The 20,356-nt window shown below is 34.3% G+C and overlaps 2 protein-coding genes across 3 annotated transcripts; one reads left to right on the top strand and one right to left on the bottom strand.

Moving 5' to 3' along the window:
* Positions 1–4,717: 4,717 nt before the first annotated feature.
* LOC129928612 (uncharacterized) lies at positions 4,718–9,892 on the bottom strand. Of its 2 annotated transcripts, none has more exons than XR_008780058.1 (2): positions 9,756–9,892; positions 4,718–6,963 (listed from the first exon to the last, which is right to left on the bottom strand). XR_008780058.1 is itself a non-coding variant. In XM_056043433.1 (2 exons), the coding sequence occupies exons 1-2, from the start codon at positions 7,237–7,239 to the stop codon at positions 6,312–6,314; spliced, it is 660 nt and encodes a 219-aa protein (XP_055899408.1). In that variant the 5' UTR covers positions 7,240–7,954; the 3' UTR covers positions 5,159–6,311. The 2 variants fall into 2 exon arrangements, 1 of the variants encoding a protein (XP_055899408.1); XM_056043433.1 differs by lacking the exon at positions 9,756–9,892 and adding an exon at positions 7,232–7,954 and having other exon boundaries at positions 5,159–6,963.
* A 3,920-nt stretch (positions 9,893–13,812) lies between these two features.
* Positions 13,813–15,678, top strand: LOC129928734 (piggyBac transposable element-derived protein 4-like). The gene has a single exon (XM_056044499.1). The coding sequence runs from the start codon at positions 13,813–13,815 to the stop codon at positions 15,676–15,678; it is 1,866 nt and encodes a 621-aa protein (XP_055900474.1).
* Positions 15,679–20,356: the final 4,678 nt, after the last annotated feature.

Genomic DNA, 20,356 nt, shown 5'->3' with positions numbered 1-20,356 from the left:
GGATGTCAGGAGGAGCATACCAGTTTACAGCAACTTCTATTAGTGACCATAAAAAGAGCAATGAAAAAAGGGCCTTAAAAGTTATTCAATTACAATCTTAGAAGCCCAACTACAAAGTACTGTTAAGTAGTAAACTCACTTACATTTTTTTAATAATACTTTGAAAAAGTTTTCTCTATTAAATCAATTATTTTATAAGAGTTAAACATACATTCTCTATGAAGAAAATATGGTTACAGGAGGCGAATCACAATATAATCATCTGTAGTGTAAACAAAATGTTACTTCGTTACCAAAGATTTGTTAATTTCACACAAAAATAAGCACAATGTCATTGTATTCACAAGAATTCATTCAATCTCGTTTTCACTATGCATCTATGCATGAAGATAAACATATTCACATTTTCTAAAGACTCTGGCGTTCAAAATTTTGCACAATGTCATTTTATTTGTACACGAAGGTAGCTGCAAAGTCTTGAGAAAAAAAAAGACTATATCTAAATCATTAAATTAAGCTTGGTCTAAGACTACCTTGTTTCTCATTATATCTTTTATACTTTGCTAATCTACTTATAAGTCATTAAGCTGCTTGGCTTTGTAGCACTGGCAAAGATATATATATTGTAACGTTTCTCACTACCCAGATTCTCTGCAAACTGTACCACACGACACAACCAATTCAAAGAACTTGACAACTCAGGGCTGAGTAACAGTTTAATATCAAATATAGATTAGGATTTTATAACATTAGCCAATTGCGATTGAACTTGGTCCGTGAACGAATAAAAAATTACGGTTGGGGTTCGATGCTTAGTGGAGAATCTTATTAGGGGGTTGCAGCACTTAAAAGGTTGAGAACCGCTGGCCTATCTCAAGAGTTGCCCTGGCTGTAAACGTCATTGTCTAGGGGGTTGGGTAACTGGAAAGCGACTCTAAGCCTTAGTTAGCTTCTTGACGACAGAAACATCTTAACTTGTAAAAGTGTAACATGAACATACAGGGCTAAATTTAACTATGTGGAGGCCCCCGGGGTAGAAATTTTGTAGAGCCCCGTATACTTTTTCAAAATCATAAATTAAAAAATCCACTTATTAATAATAAAACTATATGCCATGTTTTGGAAGAAAGAAACAAAGTAGGCCTACTTGTAAATTTATTCTACTTTATACTTTATAGACTCTTAAACAAAATTTTTATTGTATTTTTTTAGTTAAACAAAGAAGGTACATTTAATTTATCTTTGAGTTTGTGGAGGGTAAGGTCCTGGTTTGACGCACAGCCGTAGAGATTCGAAACTGCATTTCTAAGTTGTAAGCATGATACAAGCATACACGTCTTTCTTGTCAATCGTAAAATTTAAAGTTTTGTCGGAAAAAATGTTCGAAACAAAAAACAACAAACATAAAAGTGGCTGAAACGTCAAAATTTTGAGACTTAAAATCTTGTGGAGGCCCCTTTCTTGTGGATTCACTGGGGCAGTAGCTCCACCATGTCCTGTCCTAAATCCGGCCCTATGAACATAGGCTACTCTTTAAATAGACACATCTCAGAACTTTATAGTTAATGAAACACTTTATTAACTATTCTACGTATTAAGTAGTACGTCCCGTACGCAGATAAACGCAAAAGAAAATACAACGCTCACCAACAAGGACTATCTACGATAAGACTTTCCTACTATAAGCTCTCGACTTACTCAAACCCAAACTATAGTCTAAACTAACCCTCTGAAAGTATATGCACTCTCTCTCATTTGTGCCCCAGTCACCAACTCGCTCTCTCATCTGTCCTTACACACATTCACCTGGACCTGTTGACCAGGATCTTACAATCTCGTGCAACTATGAATTTAGCCCTACCATTATAATAACTAACACGGTTTGTTACACTGGTCTGTAAAAGATTAGTTACTTTATGTAAGACTGGGTGTGTATGATGTGTCTGTCAGATGGACTAGTAAGCAATCAATGAAATAATTACACGTAAGTAACATATCCGGTGGCGCTATGGTTGAGTAGTTAAGTGCTTGACTTCAAAACCTGGGGTCCTGGGTTCGAGTCTTGGTGAAGACTGGGATTTTTTAATTTCGGGATTTTTAAGCGGTCGGTCGTTGTGATCTATAGTTGTTGGCGAACTATAATAATTTTCTCTGAGTGCTGTGCAAACTGCGTTGGTAGCCTAATAATTTAAAGTCGTAGAATAAGCCAATCATAACTGTAATTAATCAACTTTTTACTTGACAGCCAATTAAATTAGTCCACCGATATCTCATCAGTCGAATCTACACCTGTTTATTATTTAAATTTGTTTTGAGGTCAATTAACAAACCTATTAAAGCACATCTTGTTTATTCTTTATTATGATATTGTGTTCAGATATGAGGTGATGAAGACAATACAATATTTTATTTTACAAAAACATTTTCTTTTAGTTTACAATCTTCTTCACATTATCTTCCTTACTAACTCTAATATTTTCACATGCATTTAAAGCTTAAATATATATAGATTACAGACATAACTTCAAAAGAGAAGATAAATACGTCCTACGCATTTCATGTTTAAATCTAGTCAGTGGCGTCACTATGGGGAGAGGCGTGGGGTGCAAAGCCGCACCGGGTGGCACCCATCAGGGGGTGACACCCAAGTCGAGAAAATACACTTTCCCAAAAAACAACTTTTAAAAATACAAATTTCTACCTCGAATGTTTCTCACATTTTAGAATCAGCATGTACTAAACTTTCTGAATTCAGTTTGATTTGACTAGTAATTTTCCTATTATGAGAAAAATATTACGTTGTACACGCCACGGGAAAGAGATTATGAAGCTCAGAAATGTAGAAAAACGTTTGGCACCCGGGGATCCCCCCAGACAACTCTGAGTGAGATTAAGGCGCTCCTCCTTAACAAATTATCTGATCAGTTGAGTGGCGAAAGTAACATTTTATTAATGCAAAATGTTGAGAAACACATTGACATAAGCGCTCGCGCGCTATTCGACACATAGGGCTGCAAGCTTTCTCCACAGCTACTTTCTGTAACGGACTTAGGTTAGTTCTTTGAGAGCTAATTTATGCCCAAACTGTAGTTCTCTACAAGCGTACAAGTATTATAAAGTACACTCAACGAAGGAGTAGAAAATTAGTATTTATTTACTGCAAACAATATAATATATAATATAATATATTACATAAGGGTATCATGACACATCATAGCATTACCCCAAATATTCAGTACGCACACATAGCAAGAATAATAATATAACATCTCCTTACTCTATGCATAATAACCGAAAAACAATCACCAACACCCTACTCAGACAAGGTCAGCTTTCTGACTAGACGGACCACAGGAAACCTTATTGTTCCCCCCCCCCCCCCCCTTGAAAAACCCCGTGCTAAAAACAATCTACAACTCAACTAATAAAATAAACAAACACACACACACAATTTCACTTTTTACACACCCCTCTCTTGACAATATACAATTGGGGCATTTAAATAGCCCCTCAAAGAACTAACCTAAGTCCGTTACACCTTCCTCTTGAATCGGTGTGACACCATGATTAAACGTTGACGGCATGTTTTTGCGCTCCTCTTTTCGGCTTTCGTGTTAAGGATGACTTAAGTAAACATGTTTCGTCTTGTCTAATTGTCACAGTCTTAGTTGACATTGCATGATCTAAAGTTCACGTCATGTTAAGAGTTTAAAAGACACGTGGAATTCCTGATGTAGAATAAAGTTGACTTTGAGTTCAGTCAAGTCAAGTCAAGTCAGTAAGGTTTTGCTCCCGGTCCAGGAAGGTTGGACGTTGCTTCCTGGACTGGTGTATATATATGTATATAGGATGAAAGTCGATGGACTAATGATTGTTGATTAATAATATTTGAGAGTTGATTTCATTATGTGCTTATTGAATATTAAGGTATTATTCGTATTTCAACGGATATCTATAGTTGAAGCTCCAGTGTCACTAGTAGTAATTGTTCTTATTGTTACCCGCTGAGATGCGGACGTGATTGATACATTTGATACCGCTGCTATGCGGATAGGATTGTTTATTATTTCTTGACTTGTAGCACTAACAAGGAGTGCAGTGCATTATTATTGTAGTAAAATAAACTTCATGTTTGTCTGCTGAAACGAGCTTCAGTTAGTTTATAATATTTATATAATATTCGTCTTGTCACGTGTCTAGAGTACTCCAGGAAGCAAGAACTCAGAACACATTGACACTAATGATATATCTCACAAATGTCAATCGACGTTCAGTCGCCTCTTTCCGTAGACGGCGAATGCCTGTGCTGGAAAATATTTCTCTATTTATTGGTAGCATTATCTCGGTATGTTATTCAAATGATCCTTCTCAGCCGTCACTGCTCAGTCTTTTTTCAAGGTGGCGTTGGGACAATGATTGTTTTGAGTAGGTGGATTTCATCTCCAAGCTAATTGATTTGTTTGTTCAAATTGGCCGTGCTTTTTGAAAGATGGCTCCTGCTTTCCAATCCGTGATAACACTGCCTAAATTCGGGTGTAACAAATCAATAATTTAGCTTACAGTTTTATTGTTCAATTTTAAGAAACAAAAAAAACCCACAATAGTTGTTTGTTTTTAGGGAGAGATTTCGTTTTCCTGGGGGGGGGGGGGGGGGGGGGGTGACGACACCGACCCTAGTGACGCCACTGAATCTAGCCATGCATGTTAATTAATAATATAAACTTTAGCCTACTAAGTAGTTGGTTATCCTGGCTGATACCACACTCTAATTTTTAGTACCCATTAGAGTTTGGTGGACTTAGAGGTATCATAAATATTCTGAATCTCAAAGCCCTTGTCTTTACCAGGTTCAGAAGTCATGTGTTGTAACCTTCAGCCATTAAATCACCTAATTAAAGATGTAGTGAAAGAAGTGTATACTAAAAAAAAAATGTATATGGGTTAAATACATTTTGTCGCATCATAACCTCAAAATGAATTTTTAAAATTTTTATTTTTTTTCGACCACATTTTTCACCTGCGGTCACATCATTATTTTTCTTTTTTTATGAAAATTAAACATATTGAAAATTTTTGCAGCCTATTACCTATGATATACTACCAATAAACTACATGTGAAAAATTATTAGTCTAAATTATACAGAACTAAAGATTTTGAGATTCTTGTGGACAACATGCACCTAAAAATACATTTTGAGAAAAACGCATTTAAAGTTTTTAAAATGATATAAAATATTTATTGCAACCATAAAAATGAAAAAAAAAGGGGAATATTTACATAATATAACATAATAGATAATAAAAAAACTATTCATTAAAATGGCCTGATTGATAGGATGGACCTTCGAGAACCTCTGCCCGGTGCTCATGCTCAATTCTTCGTTTTTTCAATTTTTTTCTCCTGGACACTTATGTGATTGATCTTCTTTTTCTAACAACAAGCTGTAGTTTGACATTTTGCTTTTTTCACTAGAAGAAATGTTCTTTAGTGTCCAGGGAACGCCTAATATGTCAAAAACTGATGCCAACAGGCTAAAACAGCAAGGTATGTCGCCGTCCTTAGTTTTTAATGTTGCGAATTCTGTTTTGGGGCATCTTTGCCAAATGAGGGAATGAAAAGATTCATTGGCGTTTTGTGTTCCCATTCTTGAACATGTTTTTAACAGATCTGTGTCTGTTATAGGAAATAACAGTTTTCCTATTTCTGATGTGATGGTCTGATTATGTTTTTTGTATGGCTGTTTTAGTGCCTCTGATCTCTTAAAGTGTGACACCAAGATGTAGTGCCATCAGGACACAACCTGTGGTTATGATCTAGGTCTGAGCTCATCATATGAAAAAATGAGCCCATAACAGCCAGCTTCATTTTTTTGAATGTCAGGAGCATTTTGGCGCAGAACTTTGGAATAGTTATTTGTAATTTTTTCAATTTTTGGCTTTGTAAGCCTATAATTTAGTTCTTTTTTGTTAGACATTTTTAAATTGTTCAAAGTATTAAACATTCTTTTTGAGATGTGGTTAATGCAGTCCTCTTTTAAGATTTCTACATCATATCCTGAGCTGGTAATGGCAGATGAATGTGATTTACTATCACCATCACACAGCATCATGCCATAAACAAGTTTTCTGATGCCACAGAGTGAGAACAAATTTTGGATGCTGCTGCGGCCTCCATTGCATTTGCTGAGCCACTGAAGTTTTTTTGACACATATGCTTAGAGGCATCAAAATTTAGTTCTGCAGAGTTTGACTCACAAACACAGCAATAATTTGATAGGACTTCGGTGTCGATGACGAGTCCAGTATCAAAATCAATAACTGCCAATTCCTGAATGAGATGAGTGGCCCCTTTTATGCCAAGTCCCATCAAAAGAAACTGTAATAACAGGACAGCCTGTTGAACTTATTCTATCATCTGTAGTCAGAGGTTGTGAAATGTTTCTTCCATGCACAACAGCAGATGCCCTAATCATACATTCTTCACCAGCTTCAATTATAGCAGTGTTGACTATGTTAGCTAGATTGTTATAAGTATTTCTGTGCATGCAGGGCATACTCATAAGTCCACAAAACCTATCAAATTTAGAATGCGAGATTCCAGATTCTTTTAATGCAGCGACAGCGCGGACATTAATATCCAGATGAACATTATTACTTTTTTTTGAGGTCCAGTCAGGCCACAAATATGTTTCACAATTTAGGCATTTGATTTTAATCAAATGAGCCATGCCTTTTGATTGTGTGATGCACATGGTTAATTTTTTGTCGAAGCAATGTGGACAGCACAACAAGGAGACCATTGTGGTCAATTCCATTGAATTCATCATGACGTATATGAAATCTTCAGGCAGCCTCTTATTGGTGTTATCAGTGTTAGTAATTGCAGTTAGAATTATTTTTCGTTCAGCTGCACTTGCAGGCTGCGTTGTTGCTGCTTCAGATCCAGCTGTATCCAAAACAGAGCTGCAAACAAATAAAAAAAAATTAGAGGTTCTTTAAAAAAAATTCAATAGTATGAAAGTACACGTCACATCTATTTATGTACAACATAAAGATTATTTTAAATTTTATAATGCATTTTAGGAATCATATATTGTATTCATCAAAAGTAAAAAATGTAAAGTGACATGTTACATGTAGATCTATATATCATGGTTCATACAACTTTTGTGAAAATGAATTCCAGACATTTATGTTTTCCAGACTTACTAACAGTAAAAAGGATGGCTACCTGAGCATGCCATATGTGCTCTGGACTGCTGTATTCGTGATCTTGGGTTCAAACCCTGCCAATAACTAACCCCTGTCGTACTGTGGGAGGTTTGGACTAGGGTGTAATAATAATTTTCAATTATTAAGGAACATACGGTACAAGGGGGAAAAAAAGTCACTAATCTTGTAGCACTTAGACTTGGGAAATTTAATAGGCCCTATATAGTTCAATAGGCCTAACTTAGTTGTAAAATCTTATTCTTAATCTCATAACTAGTCCAACAGTTTTATAATTTTTATATAGATATTTAGTGGCGTAAACATTAGACACTAGTTAAAAAGTAAAGACTTATTTAGACTAGCCTAGGTTAGAGGGCCTACCTCTAGTAGGCCTATAATTCTATTGGAGGAGATAATTTTAAATAAAGATCTAGAGATAGATTAACTGTATTGAACTTGAAATTTAATTTGTAGTAGTGGCTTACTTATGTCTAATTCACAATAGGCCTATGCCTATGTGAATACTGACTTGTTTTTTTTAACGGGGTAAAAATTGATAATATTGATCTAAATCTATTTCATAACCATACTAGATTATAATTATAGATCTATATGCTAAGTATGCTAGATCTAAATCTAGACTTAGATCAAGACTAAATCTAGTAGTAGATCTAGTATTCTAAGTCTTTTTAGTTTTTGAGTTTAGACTCAAGATCTATATTCTACATTGAATAGATTTGGGAAAAAAAAAAAAAAGGGGGGGGGGGGGTAATCGTGCATAGATCGAGACTAAATCTAGTTGCAGACCTAGTAATCTAAGTCATTCTTGTGCTCTAGTCTTTTATCTTTTAGTTTAGACTAAGATCTAGATCTATATTCTATGTTGACTAGATATAATATAACTTGTTTTCTTTATTTAAATGGGGAGGGGGGGGAAATCGCGCATAGATCGAGACTAAATTAGGTACTAAATCTAGTAGTAGACCTAGATCTAGTAATCTAATTTGCGCATAGATGAAGACTAAATCTAATTCTAGACCTAGTAATGGAAGTCATTCTAAAGGCCTAGTCTTTTAGTTTAGACTCAAGTGTGCATAGACAGCTGCCAAATAATTAACCTAAAAAACTAGGGGCCTTCGATGGGAAGTTTTACCGATCTTATAGGCATATTCTATGTTGACTAGATATATTATAATATAATTTGTTTTCTTTATTTAATGTGGGGGGGGGGGGGTAATCACACATAGATCGAGGCTAACATTAGGCTAGTAGAAAACCTTGATCTATTAAAAAGTGGCGCATAGATCAAGACTAAATCTAGTAATCTAGTCTAGTAGAATTTAGAATTTAGTAGATCTAGTAGACCTAGAACAGATATAGATCTAGTAATAAAAGTCGCGCATAGTCATAGATCGAGACTAAATCTAGTAGTAGACCTAGATCTAGTAAACTATCTAAGTCGCGAATAGATCGAGACTTTTAAATCTAGTAGTAGACCTAGATCTAGTAAGTCATTCTTGTTGCCAAATATTTTTGGTTTAGACTCAAGATCTAGATCTAGACTCTCTATATATATTCTATATTGACGTCATTGACGAGATATATTTGTTTTCTTTATTTAAAAAAAGGGGGGGGGGGGAGTTTCGCCCATGCATAAATAAATCTAGGCCAAAAACTTCCCGACCTTTGGTAGCCTAACTGAAATTTGATCGACCATCTAGATAATATAGAATAACATCTTCTAATCATCATCTTTTTTGAAGTAACAACTGTATTATATAAGATAAGATAACAGCAGTCATAATAAACTAGTTACTAGTCTAGGACTAGATCTATTACTAAATCTGATTTAAGTCTACAGTACACCGTCTAGAAATTGGCTGGCATTTCACCGACATGCCGTGGATTGCGCATGCTTTCACAATAGTCAATAGATAGATCTAGTAGGCCTATTAATGGAAGCCTCTATGCCCAACTAGATTCTAGATCTAGCAGCCTAGCGTTTTACCGGTTACGGCGCCTGAGGGCTGAATGACATCGGATTTTTTTTTTTTCAAATTCCAGACATTTAACAAAATTGCATCGAAAAGTAGCAATTTTCCAGACTTTTTTAAGACTGAAATCTGAATTTTGAAATTCCAGACTTTTTCCAGACCGCGTACGAACCTTGATATATGTATTAGATCTTAAAAAAAAAAAGACCAAGTTGAAGTCCTACAACAACTACATGATAATCTAGATTTAGAATCTAGATGTCTAGATCTAGTCAATCTAGAATATCTAGTCATTCTAGTTCTAATGTGATCTATGTCCCTAATCTATACTAGATCTAAAAAAGGATAGATCTCTATGTTTGCAATCACTTTCATGATATTTATTTAATGTCTAGATCTATATATATAGATCTAGATGTGATTCATTGATATGATAAACACGTTGCGTTTGTCGAATTCAAAGATTGATGAAGCAAAGTGATTATCTCATTATTTTATGTGTAAGCACACGCTGGTCTAGTAAATAAAAAACTCTAGATTTAGACTTACCTTTGTAATTATGCATTTGTCTTTGAAGCATGTCTTCCTCTGGGCTTACAGTAACGTTTTTTCTTTCCAAACATATAACCTTTTGTTGGCATTTCTGAGTTTGAATAATGAATCGAGGCTTTCAAATGTTTACACAGAAGAAGGACCGGTTCACGTCATGTGCGCATGCGTGTAAATTTTGTTGTCATAGTTACCAATTTAGCTTTGATAGTGCGCATGCGTAAATATGGCTTAGTGAGTGTGTATATGAGGATATAGGGAAAAAAAAGAGGTAGTGACGTATTTTGAAAGTTTATATTTATAGAATGAGAAACCATGCACATAATCGGAACTAGAAAAGTAGACCTTAGTATGTATACCATCTGTTAGGGATAAGAGCGTACATTAGCTTATCAACTTTAGCTTACAAAATGTTGATTTTTAACCAAAACATCAAAATTTTGCTTATACATCTACTTTTAAAATACAAAATTGATGTATAAAGCGCAGTTTTTTTAGTATTCTGATAGGGAATTCGTTTTCTAGACATTTTAAACTATTAAAATCAATTAATTTTAAAATATCGATATTTTTGACCTAGATCGATGTTTTCTCACTGTGCATACCCCTTAAATAAGTCCGATTTTAAAGATCCATCCCCCCAAAAAAAGCACAAGCCGATTTCAAATAGCCACTACAAATAACAAACAGGTCGATTCAAAACAGAAACTACGAATAATGTTCATATATGAAAAATGCACAAGTCTATTCAATCAGCCACCCCCAAAAGAGTAGAAGTTGATTCTAAATAACCACAAAAAAAAAAAAAAAAAAAAAACATAGGTCCGATTCAAAACAGTCATTACAAAAATGTCGATTCCGAAAAAGCAATCACAAAAAAAAAAAAAAAATGGATTACAAACAACAATTAATTTAAGAAATTTCTTGATTCGAAGACAAGCCTTATTAAGTCCTTAATTAAGATCATTCGGGAAATACCAAAAATAAAATACAAAAGCTTTAAAGCAAGCCTGCAGATTATCACTATAGGTTGTTCCAAGATTTCGAATCTGTCTACAACTGTTCTTACTAAGCATCTAGGAGGTAAAAAGAACCTGTGCAAGAAATTTCTTTTTAATAGGTGCGACAATGTAAGAGATTTCTTGGTTTTCGAAGACAAGCTTTATAATTTCCTTATTAAGTTGATTGGGAAATATCAAAAATAAAATACATAGCTTTCATAGCAAGCCTACGGTTTTTCGCAAATGGTGGTCCTAACGTTTTGATTCTTTCGAAACCCGTTCTTAGTAAGCATCTAGGAGTTAAAAGAAACCTGTGTACGAAATTTCACGTAAATAGAAGCGACAGTTTAAGAGATATCTTGATTTTCGAAGACAAGTCTTATAATCCCCTAATATTTATTTATAGTTGATTTGGGAAATACCAGTAATAAAATACAAAGCTTTGATAGCAAGCCTGTGGTTTTTCGCAAATTGTGGTCCCAACGTTTTGATTCTATCGAAACCCGTTCTTAGTAAGCATCTAGGAGGTAAAAGAAACCTGTGTACGAAATTTCACGTAAATAGAAGCGACAGTTTAAGAGATATCTTGATTTTCAAAGACAAGTCTTATAATCTCCTAATATTTATTTATAGTTGATTTGGGAAATACCAATAATAAAATACAAAGCTTTGATAGCAAGCCTGTGGTTTTTCGCAAATTGTGGTCCCAACGTTTTGATTCTATCGAAACCCGTTCTTAGTAAGCATCTAGGAGGTAAAAGGAACCTGTGTACTAAATCTCACTTGAATAGAAGCGACAGTTTAAGAGATATCTTGATTTTCGGAGACAAGCCTTATAATTTCCTTATTAAGTTGTTTTGGAAATACCAATAATAAAATACAAAGCTTTGATAGCAAGCCTGTGGTTTTTCGCAAATTGTGGTCCCAACGTTTTGATTCTATCGAAACCCGTTCTTAGTAAGCATCTAGGAGGTAAAAGGAACCTGTGTACTAAATCTCACTTGAATAGAAGCGACAGTTTAAGAGATATCTTGATTTTTGTAGACAAGCCTTATAATTTCCTTATTAAGTTGTTTTGGAAATACCAATAATAAAATACAAAGCTTTGATAGCAAGCCTGTGGTTTTTCGCAAATTGTGGTCCCAACGTTTTGATTCTATCGAAACCCGTTCTTAGTAAGCATCTAGGAGGTAAAAGAAACCTGTGTACGAAATTTCACGTAAATAGAAGCGACAGTTTAAGAGATATCTTGATTTTCAAAGACAAGTCTTATAATCTCCTAATATTTATTTATAGTTGATTTGGGAAATACCAATAATAAAATACAAAGCTTTGATAGCAAGCCTGTGGTTTTTCGCAAATTGTGGTCCCAACGTTTTGATTCTATCGAAACCCGTTCTTAGTAAGCATCTAGGAGGTAAAAGGAACCTGTGTACTAAATCTCACTTGAATAGAAGCGACAGTTTAAGAGATATCTTGATTTTCGGAGACAAGCCTTATAATTTCCTTATTAAGTTGTTTTGGAAATACCAATAATAAAATACAAAGCTTTGATAGCAAGCCTGTGGTTTTTCGCAAATTGTGGTCCCAACGTTTTGATTCTATCGAAACCCGTTCTTAGTAAGCATCTAGGAGGTAAAAGGAACCTGTGTACTAAATCTCACTTGAATAGAAGCGACAGTTTAAGAGATATCTTGATTTTTGTAGACAAGCCTTATAATTTCCTTATTAAGTTGTTTTGGAAATACCAATAATAAAATACAAAGCTTTGATAGCAAGCCTGTGGTTTTTCGCAAATTGTGGTCCCAACGTTTTTATTCTATCGAAACCCGTTCTTAGTAAGCATCTAGGAGGTAAAAGAAACCTGTGTACGAAATTTCACGTAAATAGAAGCGACAGTTTAAGAGATATCTTGATTTTCGAAGACAAGTCTTATAATCTCCTAATATTTATTTATAGTTGATCTGGGAAATACCAATAATAAAATACAAAGCTTTGATAGCAAGCCTGTGGTTTTTCGCAAATTGTGGTCCCAACGTTTTGATTCTATCGAAACCCGTTCTTAGTAAGCATCTAGGTGGTAAAAGGAACCTGTGTACTAAATCTCACTTGAATAGAAGCGACAGTTTAAGAGATATCTTGATTTTCGGAGACAAGCCTTATAATTTCCTTATTAAGTTGTTTTGGAAATACCAATAATAAAATACAAAGCTTTGATAGCAAGCCTGTGGTTTTTCGCAAATTGTGGTCCCAACGTTTTTATTCTATCGAAACCCGTTCTTAGTAAGCATCTAGGAGGTAAAAGAAACCTGTGTACGAAATTTCAAATAAATAGAAGCGACAGTTTAAGAGATATCTTGATTTTCAAAGACAATTCTTATAATCTCCTAATATTTATTTATAGTTGATTTGGGAAATACCAATAATAAAATACAAAGCTTTGATAGCAAGCCTGTGGTTTTTCGCAAATTGTGGTCCCAACGTTTTTATTCTATCGAAACCCGTTCTTAGTAAGCATCTAGGAAGTAAAAGGAACCTGTGTACTAAATCTCACTTGAATAGAAGCGACAGTTTAAGAGATATCTTGATTTTCAGAGACAAGCCTTATAATTTCCTTATTAAGTTGATTTGGGAAATACCAATAATAAAATACAAAGCTTTGATAACAAGCCTGTGGTTTTTCGCAAATTGTGGTCCCAACGTTTTGATTCTATCGAAACCCGTTCTTAGTAAGCGTCTAGGAGGTAAAAGGAACCTGTGTACTAAATCTCACTTGAATAGAAGCGACAGTTTAACTCTTTCAGCCTGTTTTGCCAGTATACTGGCAAAACAGCTATACCTCATAGCCTGGTTTGCCAGTATACTGGCTTTTGGGGGGTGGCTTCTAAAATTAGTCCGTTTCTTGTAGTTAGAGTTTTTAAAGTTATTTCTAAAAACAAAAATAGTAAAAAGAAACGAAACCTTCCTTTTTTAAGCGTCTTTATGCAATAACCTGGATTGTTTTTTTGTTTTAATATTATTTTAATTAGTGTGTTGCTTAGCAAACAAAAACAAACATGGATGCTATGCCTGGATGCAGTAGTGTTAGTGGTAGGCCTAAAAGATTGACGGTAGCACAAGCTACTCAATTGTTTTTAGCTTTAGAAAGTTCTAGTGATAGTGATAGTGAAGATGATTCCACATATTTGCCAGAAAATCATGGTGTAGATGATAACATTGTGAAGAAGAAAAGAGCTAGATATGATGATACTGTGGTTGACTCAGATTCTGACAGTGATAGTGGCAGTGAAGCTAACAATGATGGGACTGGTATTATTGCTACAATTCCAGAACCAGATGATTTTAGACCTAGAACTAGTGGTAATAATGATGGGTGGCAATGGGAGAGGGTTGCTGACAATTGTCCTGTCAGTACTGCCAATACATTTAGAATGTCCCAGCCTTCTAAAAGTGGAGTCAATTCTGAGTTAGATTTGACAAGAGATTCTACACCATTTGATGTTTTTACCAGGCTAGTAGATGGTTGTATCATGACCTTTTTAGTTGATAGCATTAATGATTATGCTAAAATTGTGATTCAAAAACACAATCCTCCTACTGTCAGGTCCACTTTTAATAATTGGACAGACACAAATGTTGCAGAAATGTACAAGTTTCTCGCAGTTTTTATTTCGATAGGTCTACAAAACAAAAAGTCTGTCAGGGACTTTTGGTCTAATAAAGACATATATTATCAGCCATGGTTTAATACCATGTTTACAAGAGCTAGATTTGAACTCTTGTTCTTTAGCATGATGCATGTAGGTGAAGCGGTCTCGGTCGGTAAGGATAAAGTTGAACCCTTCGTAAAGATGATGTGTTCAAATTTTCAAAAGGCATTTTATCCTTTTGAGGAGGTTGCTATTGATGAGATGGTGATAGGATTTAAAGGCAGGTTTGGACCATTACAGTACAACCCTAGTAAGCCTGAAAAGCACCACATAAAAAATTATGGCCTGTGTGATAGCAGTACAGGTTATGTAATAAATCTTATTACTTATTATGGAAGTGACACTACTTACTCAGACTCATCAAAGAGTATTACCAGCCATGCAGTCAAAATATTTGATACCCTTCTACAACCACTTCAAAGTGGGCATCATATTTTTGCTGATAGATATTATACATCAACAGATCTCTTGGAATATCTAACTCAGAAAAGATTTTATTATACTGGGACAGTCAACTTGGCTAGGAAAAATTTCCCTGCCGAGCTCAAGAAGCAAAAGCTGCGTCACAGAGAAACTCAATTTTACAAGTCTGTGGGCAGTATAGATGCTCTTTGTGTGGCATGGCAGGATAAGAAAGCTAAAAAGCCTTGCATTATGGTGTCCACAAAATCAACCAATCGCATCATTAATGTGCAACAGAAGCGCAGTGTTGTCGAGAAGCCAGAAATGGTTCACGACTACAATATGATGATGAATGGTTGCGACAGGGCAGACCAAATGCTCTCTTATTATTCTGTGCATTCTAGAAAAAGCATGAAATGGTGGAAGAAAGTCTTTTTCTGGATATTAGAAATTGCACAGATTAATGCCCTCATCATTTATAATGCCACACAGGTTACATGTGACCAGCCTTCAAAAAAGCTTTCTTTAAAAAAATTTAAAGAAACTTTAATTGATGGTTTAGTTGATGCTGCCACTGCACTGGGTGATGTTCCCAGACAGGTGAAAGTGAAGACTGTTAAAGCTGACAGCAAAATAGCACCTGGGCCTCATCTTGTTCATTATGAAGAGAATGATCGCCCTTGTGTCTATTGCAAGAGTCAATCACAACGGAAGCGGACTAGATTCTTTTGCTCGGGTTGCCCGTCGCAACCTCGGCTCTGTGTGAAACATTGTTTTCGTCTATACCATGAGGATCTGGCAAAAATATAGCTTTCGAGTAGTGGCAGTAGCATCTATGTAATGTAAATAAATGTATATATATATGTGTGTGTGTGTGTAAAATGTAAATATTATTCCTATTTCACTGGATATTGTTTTTTGCCAAAAATGATTTCGAATTGGATTTACAACTCTACGCGTCTAAGGTAATATCTGTTTTATAATCTTCACTGCATGTTTAAGTGTTGTATATCAAATTATTCAGAAATGAATCTTCTTTCTAATTAATGAAAAGTATTTAGTCAAAATGGTCAATACAAAAAAAATAAAGAGTATATATTGATGTTATTGCAAAGAAAAAAAAATTGCGAAAAAAAATTGACTATGATCTAAGACATGAAATTACAAATTATTTACATTTAAAAGAATAAAGAAAGGGTAAAAAAGAATTCTTATGCATATCTATGTAGTTTAATATATAATTTATGGTGACTGTAATAATAAAGTAATTAAAAAAAATTATTTTATAATAGATATGGGAAAAAAAGTAGTTTAATTAAAATTTATGCAATTTAGAAAAAAAATTAAATTAAAATAAATAAGCAAGAAATTAGGAAAAAAAACTTGATTTATGTTTATCAAAATGAATTTACTTTAAAATGAGTACAAAATATACTCTTTTCAAGCAATATTATACATATATTATGTATAACAAACCTAGACAAAAAAAATTTTTTTTACTCTTTTATTTTTTTCCATCCTATTCAACCTGCAAAATCATCTATACAAATTAAATAAACTACAAAAAGATTAAAAGAGTTGTGTTGGTGAAGATCTTTGCTTTAATTTGATATATAACTTTATTTATCTGTGATTTACCGTTTATGAGATAAAAAATATTTTTATAACCCTATTGTAAACAAAAACTGGTAGCCATTTTTGCCCGCATCCATTGCTATTTTAGCAACAGGCTGAAAGAGTTAAGAGATATCTTGATTTTCAGAGACAAGCCTTATAATTTCCTTATTAAGTTGTTTTGGAAATACCAATAATAAAATACAAAGCTTTGATAGCAAGCCTGTGGTTTTTCGCAAATTGTGGTCCCAACGTTTTGATTCTATCGAAACCCGTTCTTAGTAAGCATCTAGGAGGTAAAAGGAACCTGTGTACTAAATCTCACTTAAATAGAAGCGACAGTTTAAGAGATATCTTGATTTTCAGAGGCAAGCCTTATAATTTCCTTATTAAGTTGATTTGGGAAATACCAATCATAAAATACAAAGCTTTGATAACAAGCCTGTGGTTTTTCGCAAATTGTGGTCCCAACGTTTTGATTCTATCGAAACCCGTTCTTAGTAAGCATCTAGGAGGTAAAAGAAACCTGTGTACTAAATTTCACTTGAATAGAAGCGACAGTTTAAGAGATATCTTGATTTTCGGAGACAAGCCTTATAATTTCCTTATTAAGTTGTTTTGGAAATACCAATAATAAAATACAAAGCTTTGATAGCAAGCCTGTGGTTTTTCGCAAATTGTGGTCCCAACGTTTTGATTCTATCGAAACCCGTTCTTAGTAAGCATCTAGGAGGTAAAAGGAACCTGTGTACTAGATTTCACTTGAATAGAAGCGACAGTTTAAGAGATATCTTGATTTTCGGAGACAAGCCTTATAATTTCCTTATTTTAAGTTGATTTGGGAAATACCAATAATAAAATACAAAGCTTTGATAGCAAGCCTGTGGTTTTTCGCAAATTGTGGTCCCAACGTTTTTATTCTATCGAAACCCGTTCTTAATAAGCATCTAGGAGGTAAAAAGGAACCTGTGTACTAGATTTCACTTGAATAGAAGCGACAGTTTAAGAGATATCTTGATTTTTGGAGACAAGCCTTATAATTTCCTTATTAAGTTGATTTGGGAAATACCAATAATAAAATACAAAGCTTTGATAGCAAGCCTGTGGTTTTTCGCAAATTGTGGTCCCAACGTTTTTATTCTATCGAAACCCGTTTTTAGTAAGCATCTAGGAGGTAAACGGAACCTGTGTACGAAATTTAACTTAAATAGAAGCGACAGTTTAAGAAAGATCTTGATTTTCGAAGACAAGTCTTATAATCTCCTAATATTTATTTATAGATCTAGTATCCTATTATTTCCGACATTTGGATATTTCCGGTATTTGGTTTCGCCCTTACCAATATAAACAACCATATTCATATTGGTTTACGTTCGATTGACGACTGCTGATAAAGTTTTCTGTACACTACGTGTGGACTTATTATTCAACTTCTAAATCTATATGTAGGCAAAAAACTTAAAAATAAATAGACCTTGTAGATTTGTAATTCTAGATCTAGATCTAGAACTTATAAGACCAAGACTTAGCCGGCAAGCTAGGCTGAGAGAGGCCTTATTGAAGTTATTCCGGGCTATTAAATTAATGTGGCAATTCGATGATCAACTAAACAAATTATCATTTTTTTAGTCCTTGCCATAACTGATGTCTCTCAATCAAAACTTAGAAATAATTAGAAAAGTAAAGCCTATCAAAGCTTGCAATACACATGTGATCTAATTCTAGACTAGATCTATAGATTTATCTAGATTATCAACAGTTCGCTTTCACTTTCAGTGGATCTGATTTCACTACTAGATCTATAAGTATAACTACTACAAGTTGTAGTACAAGATCTGATCTAGATCTATAGGAAAGGCCCATCAGCGAAATGGCATACAAAGCGAACACCTCCCGGTATTTTTTATCCATTCTTATTTATTTCAAAAGTAACTGCAGAACTAATAAAATGGTGTTACAAAGACATTTTTTTACATTTCCCACATATTCACTTTTGTTTTCCCTCAATAAAATAAAGCGTAGCTAAAGGTCAAAGTTGACATGTATGGAAATTTCATTCTCAAAACATTTCCAGATAAACGAGAATAGGTCCGAACTTAAGGCGATTTGCATATTATGCTTCTAAATTGACGAGGAAATAGTTAGCTAGAATAGCTAAGGCTATTCATTCCGTTGAAAAAAAAATATTATGGGGTGTTCGCTCAAAATGACCTTTTTAACTGAAAACCTATTCAGCGAAACCCCTATTATAAGCTTAAAAAGCCATTAATAATAATTTAGTTACTGATTTAATCTGTTTTTCTTTTTGTCTTATCTATTGTTATTGTTTGTAAACTGAAATATTAAAATAATAGGCCTATTTTTAACCTTAACCCAACGTCTTCGATTTCGAAGATTAAGGATGAGTGCATCACTACGTGTTTCACATGACTACGCCCAGTTGCGACCAGCATATTTTCCTGCATTTTCTTTCCGTCTAAAATGTTTGACTCGCAGCTCTCCAACAGTCTCTCAGAGGTCATATGCTGGCAGCTACTTTCCTCTATGCCAGTGAGGGTGAAATGACGCTTCAGTTGATCTTAACAGCGCTTATACAGGATACGGGGGGGGGGGGACCTCTGTTTTGCCCTCCTCCTTTTTTTTTAACTGTCTGGTTAACCTCTTGTTACTAATTAATGAGATTAATATGTGTATAAATGTTTAAAAGAAGTGCAGAATTCATTTTCACAGGGTAACCCCACCATTCTGAGATTAGGTTTTCAGATCTCCAAGAGTTTTCCAGGAGATAATATTCGATTTCAGGATCGGAAAAAACGCGAACTATATATTTAGTAATAAATATAAGAGTTACCATATAATATACATTTATAAAATTACAAGATCTCTCCTGAGCCTTTCGTCTCCATGCCCGAAAACCAAGCTGTTGTAGATCTGTCTCCATACATCATCAATCCATCGCATTCGGGATCTGCCTTTGGGTCAATCAGCTTGTGTGTGTGGGGTGGATCGAGTTGATGGCGCTTAAGTGCACTGAACATAATTTCTTAAAAAAAAAAATAGTTGAGTAACGAGAGTTTATGAAATGGAGAGTAGTACGACGTGGAGTAGCCTATAGGAAGGTGGCGTGATAGAATTTTGTAGTTTCTTTATTTCTTTTAAGAAAAAAAATTGATCGCAAGTTTTGTAGGCTATATAGACATCAGTTCCAAGCAGAGAAAGGAGATGTGGAGCACGAGAAAGTGAAAACAAATTTAGGCTTTATGCCACAAGGAGGACAATAGTTATAATGCTTCATGGAAGAAGTTAGATGATAGAACTAATTGAAGCATAATTTCCTATATTTTAACATGCTATTTCGCTTTTTTTTTACGGCCTTTCGCTCATTATGACTCCGCGAAAATTGCGTTAGCTGATTATGTCCGACCCATACCGCAAGTTGACTTGAATTATAAATTTAATAGCTGATATGGAAAAAAGAGTCAAATTTAGTTTTATAGCCCAATAGGTGAGGAGTCCGCAGATGTTTTCATTATAAAATTCTAAACTAAAAACTGGCACAAAAGCGTTCGCTATTGGTCCTATCCCATAGATATGTATAGATCTAGATCTAATTTTCTTCTACAAGATGACTAGTCTAGATTCTAGGTCTAAATCTTATTACCACTTTGATATTCACTTTGTAAATAAGACATCAACTACTCAGGTCAAACATTTGTTATTGTTGAAATAGATCTATAAATAAATGTTAGCACTATTGTAGAAAAAAACAAACATAGAGTCTGTATAGATTTAGATCTAAATCTAAGTGATTTTTTTATCTATTTTTTTTTTAAGAAATTATGTTCAGTGCACTTAAGCACCATCAACTCGATCC

Source organism: Biomphalaria glabrata, chromosome 10 (genome assembly GCF_947242115.1).
Source record: "Biomphalaria glabrata chromosome 10, xgBioGlab47.1, whole genome shotgun sequence".
NCBI classification, from domain to species: Eukaryota; Metazoa; Mollusca; class Gastropoda; family Planorbidae; genus Biomphalaria; species Biomphalaria glabrata.
This window is presented reverse-complemented; position numbering and strand designations above follow the sequence as displayed.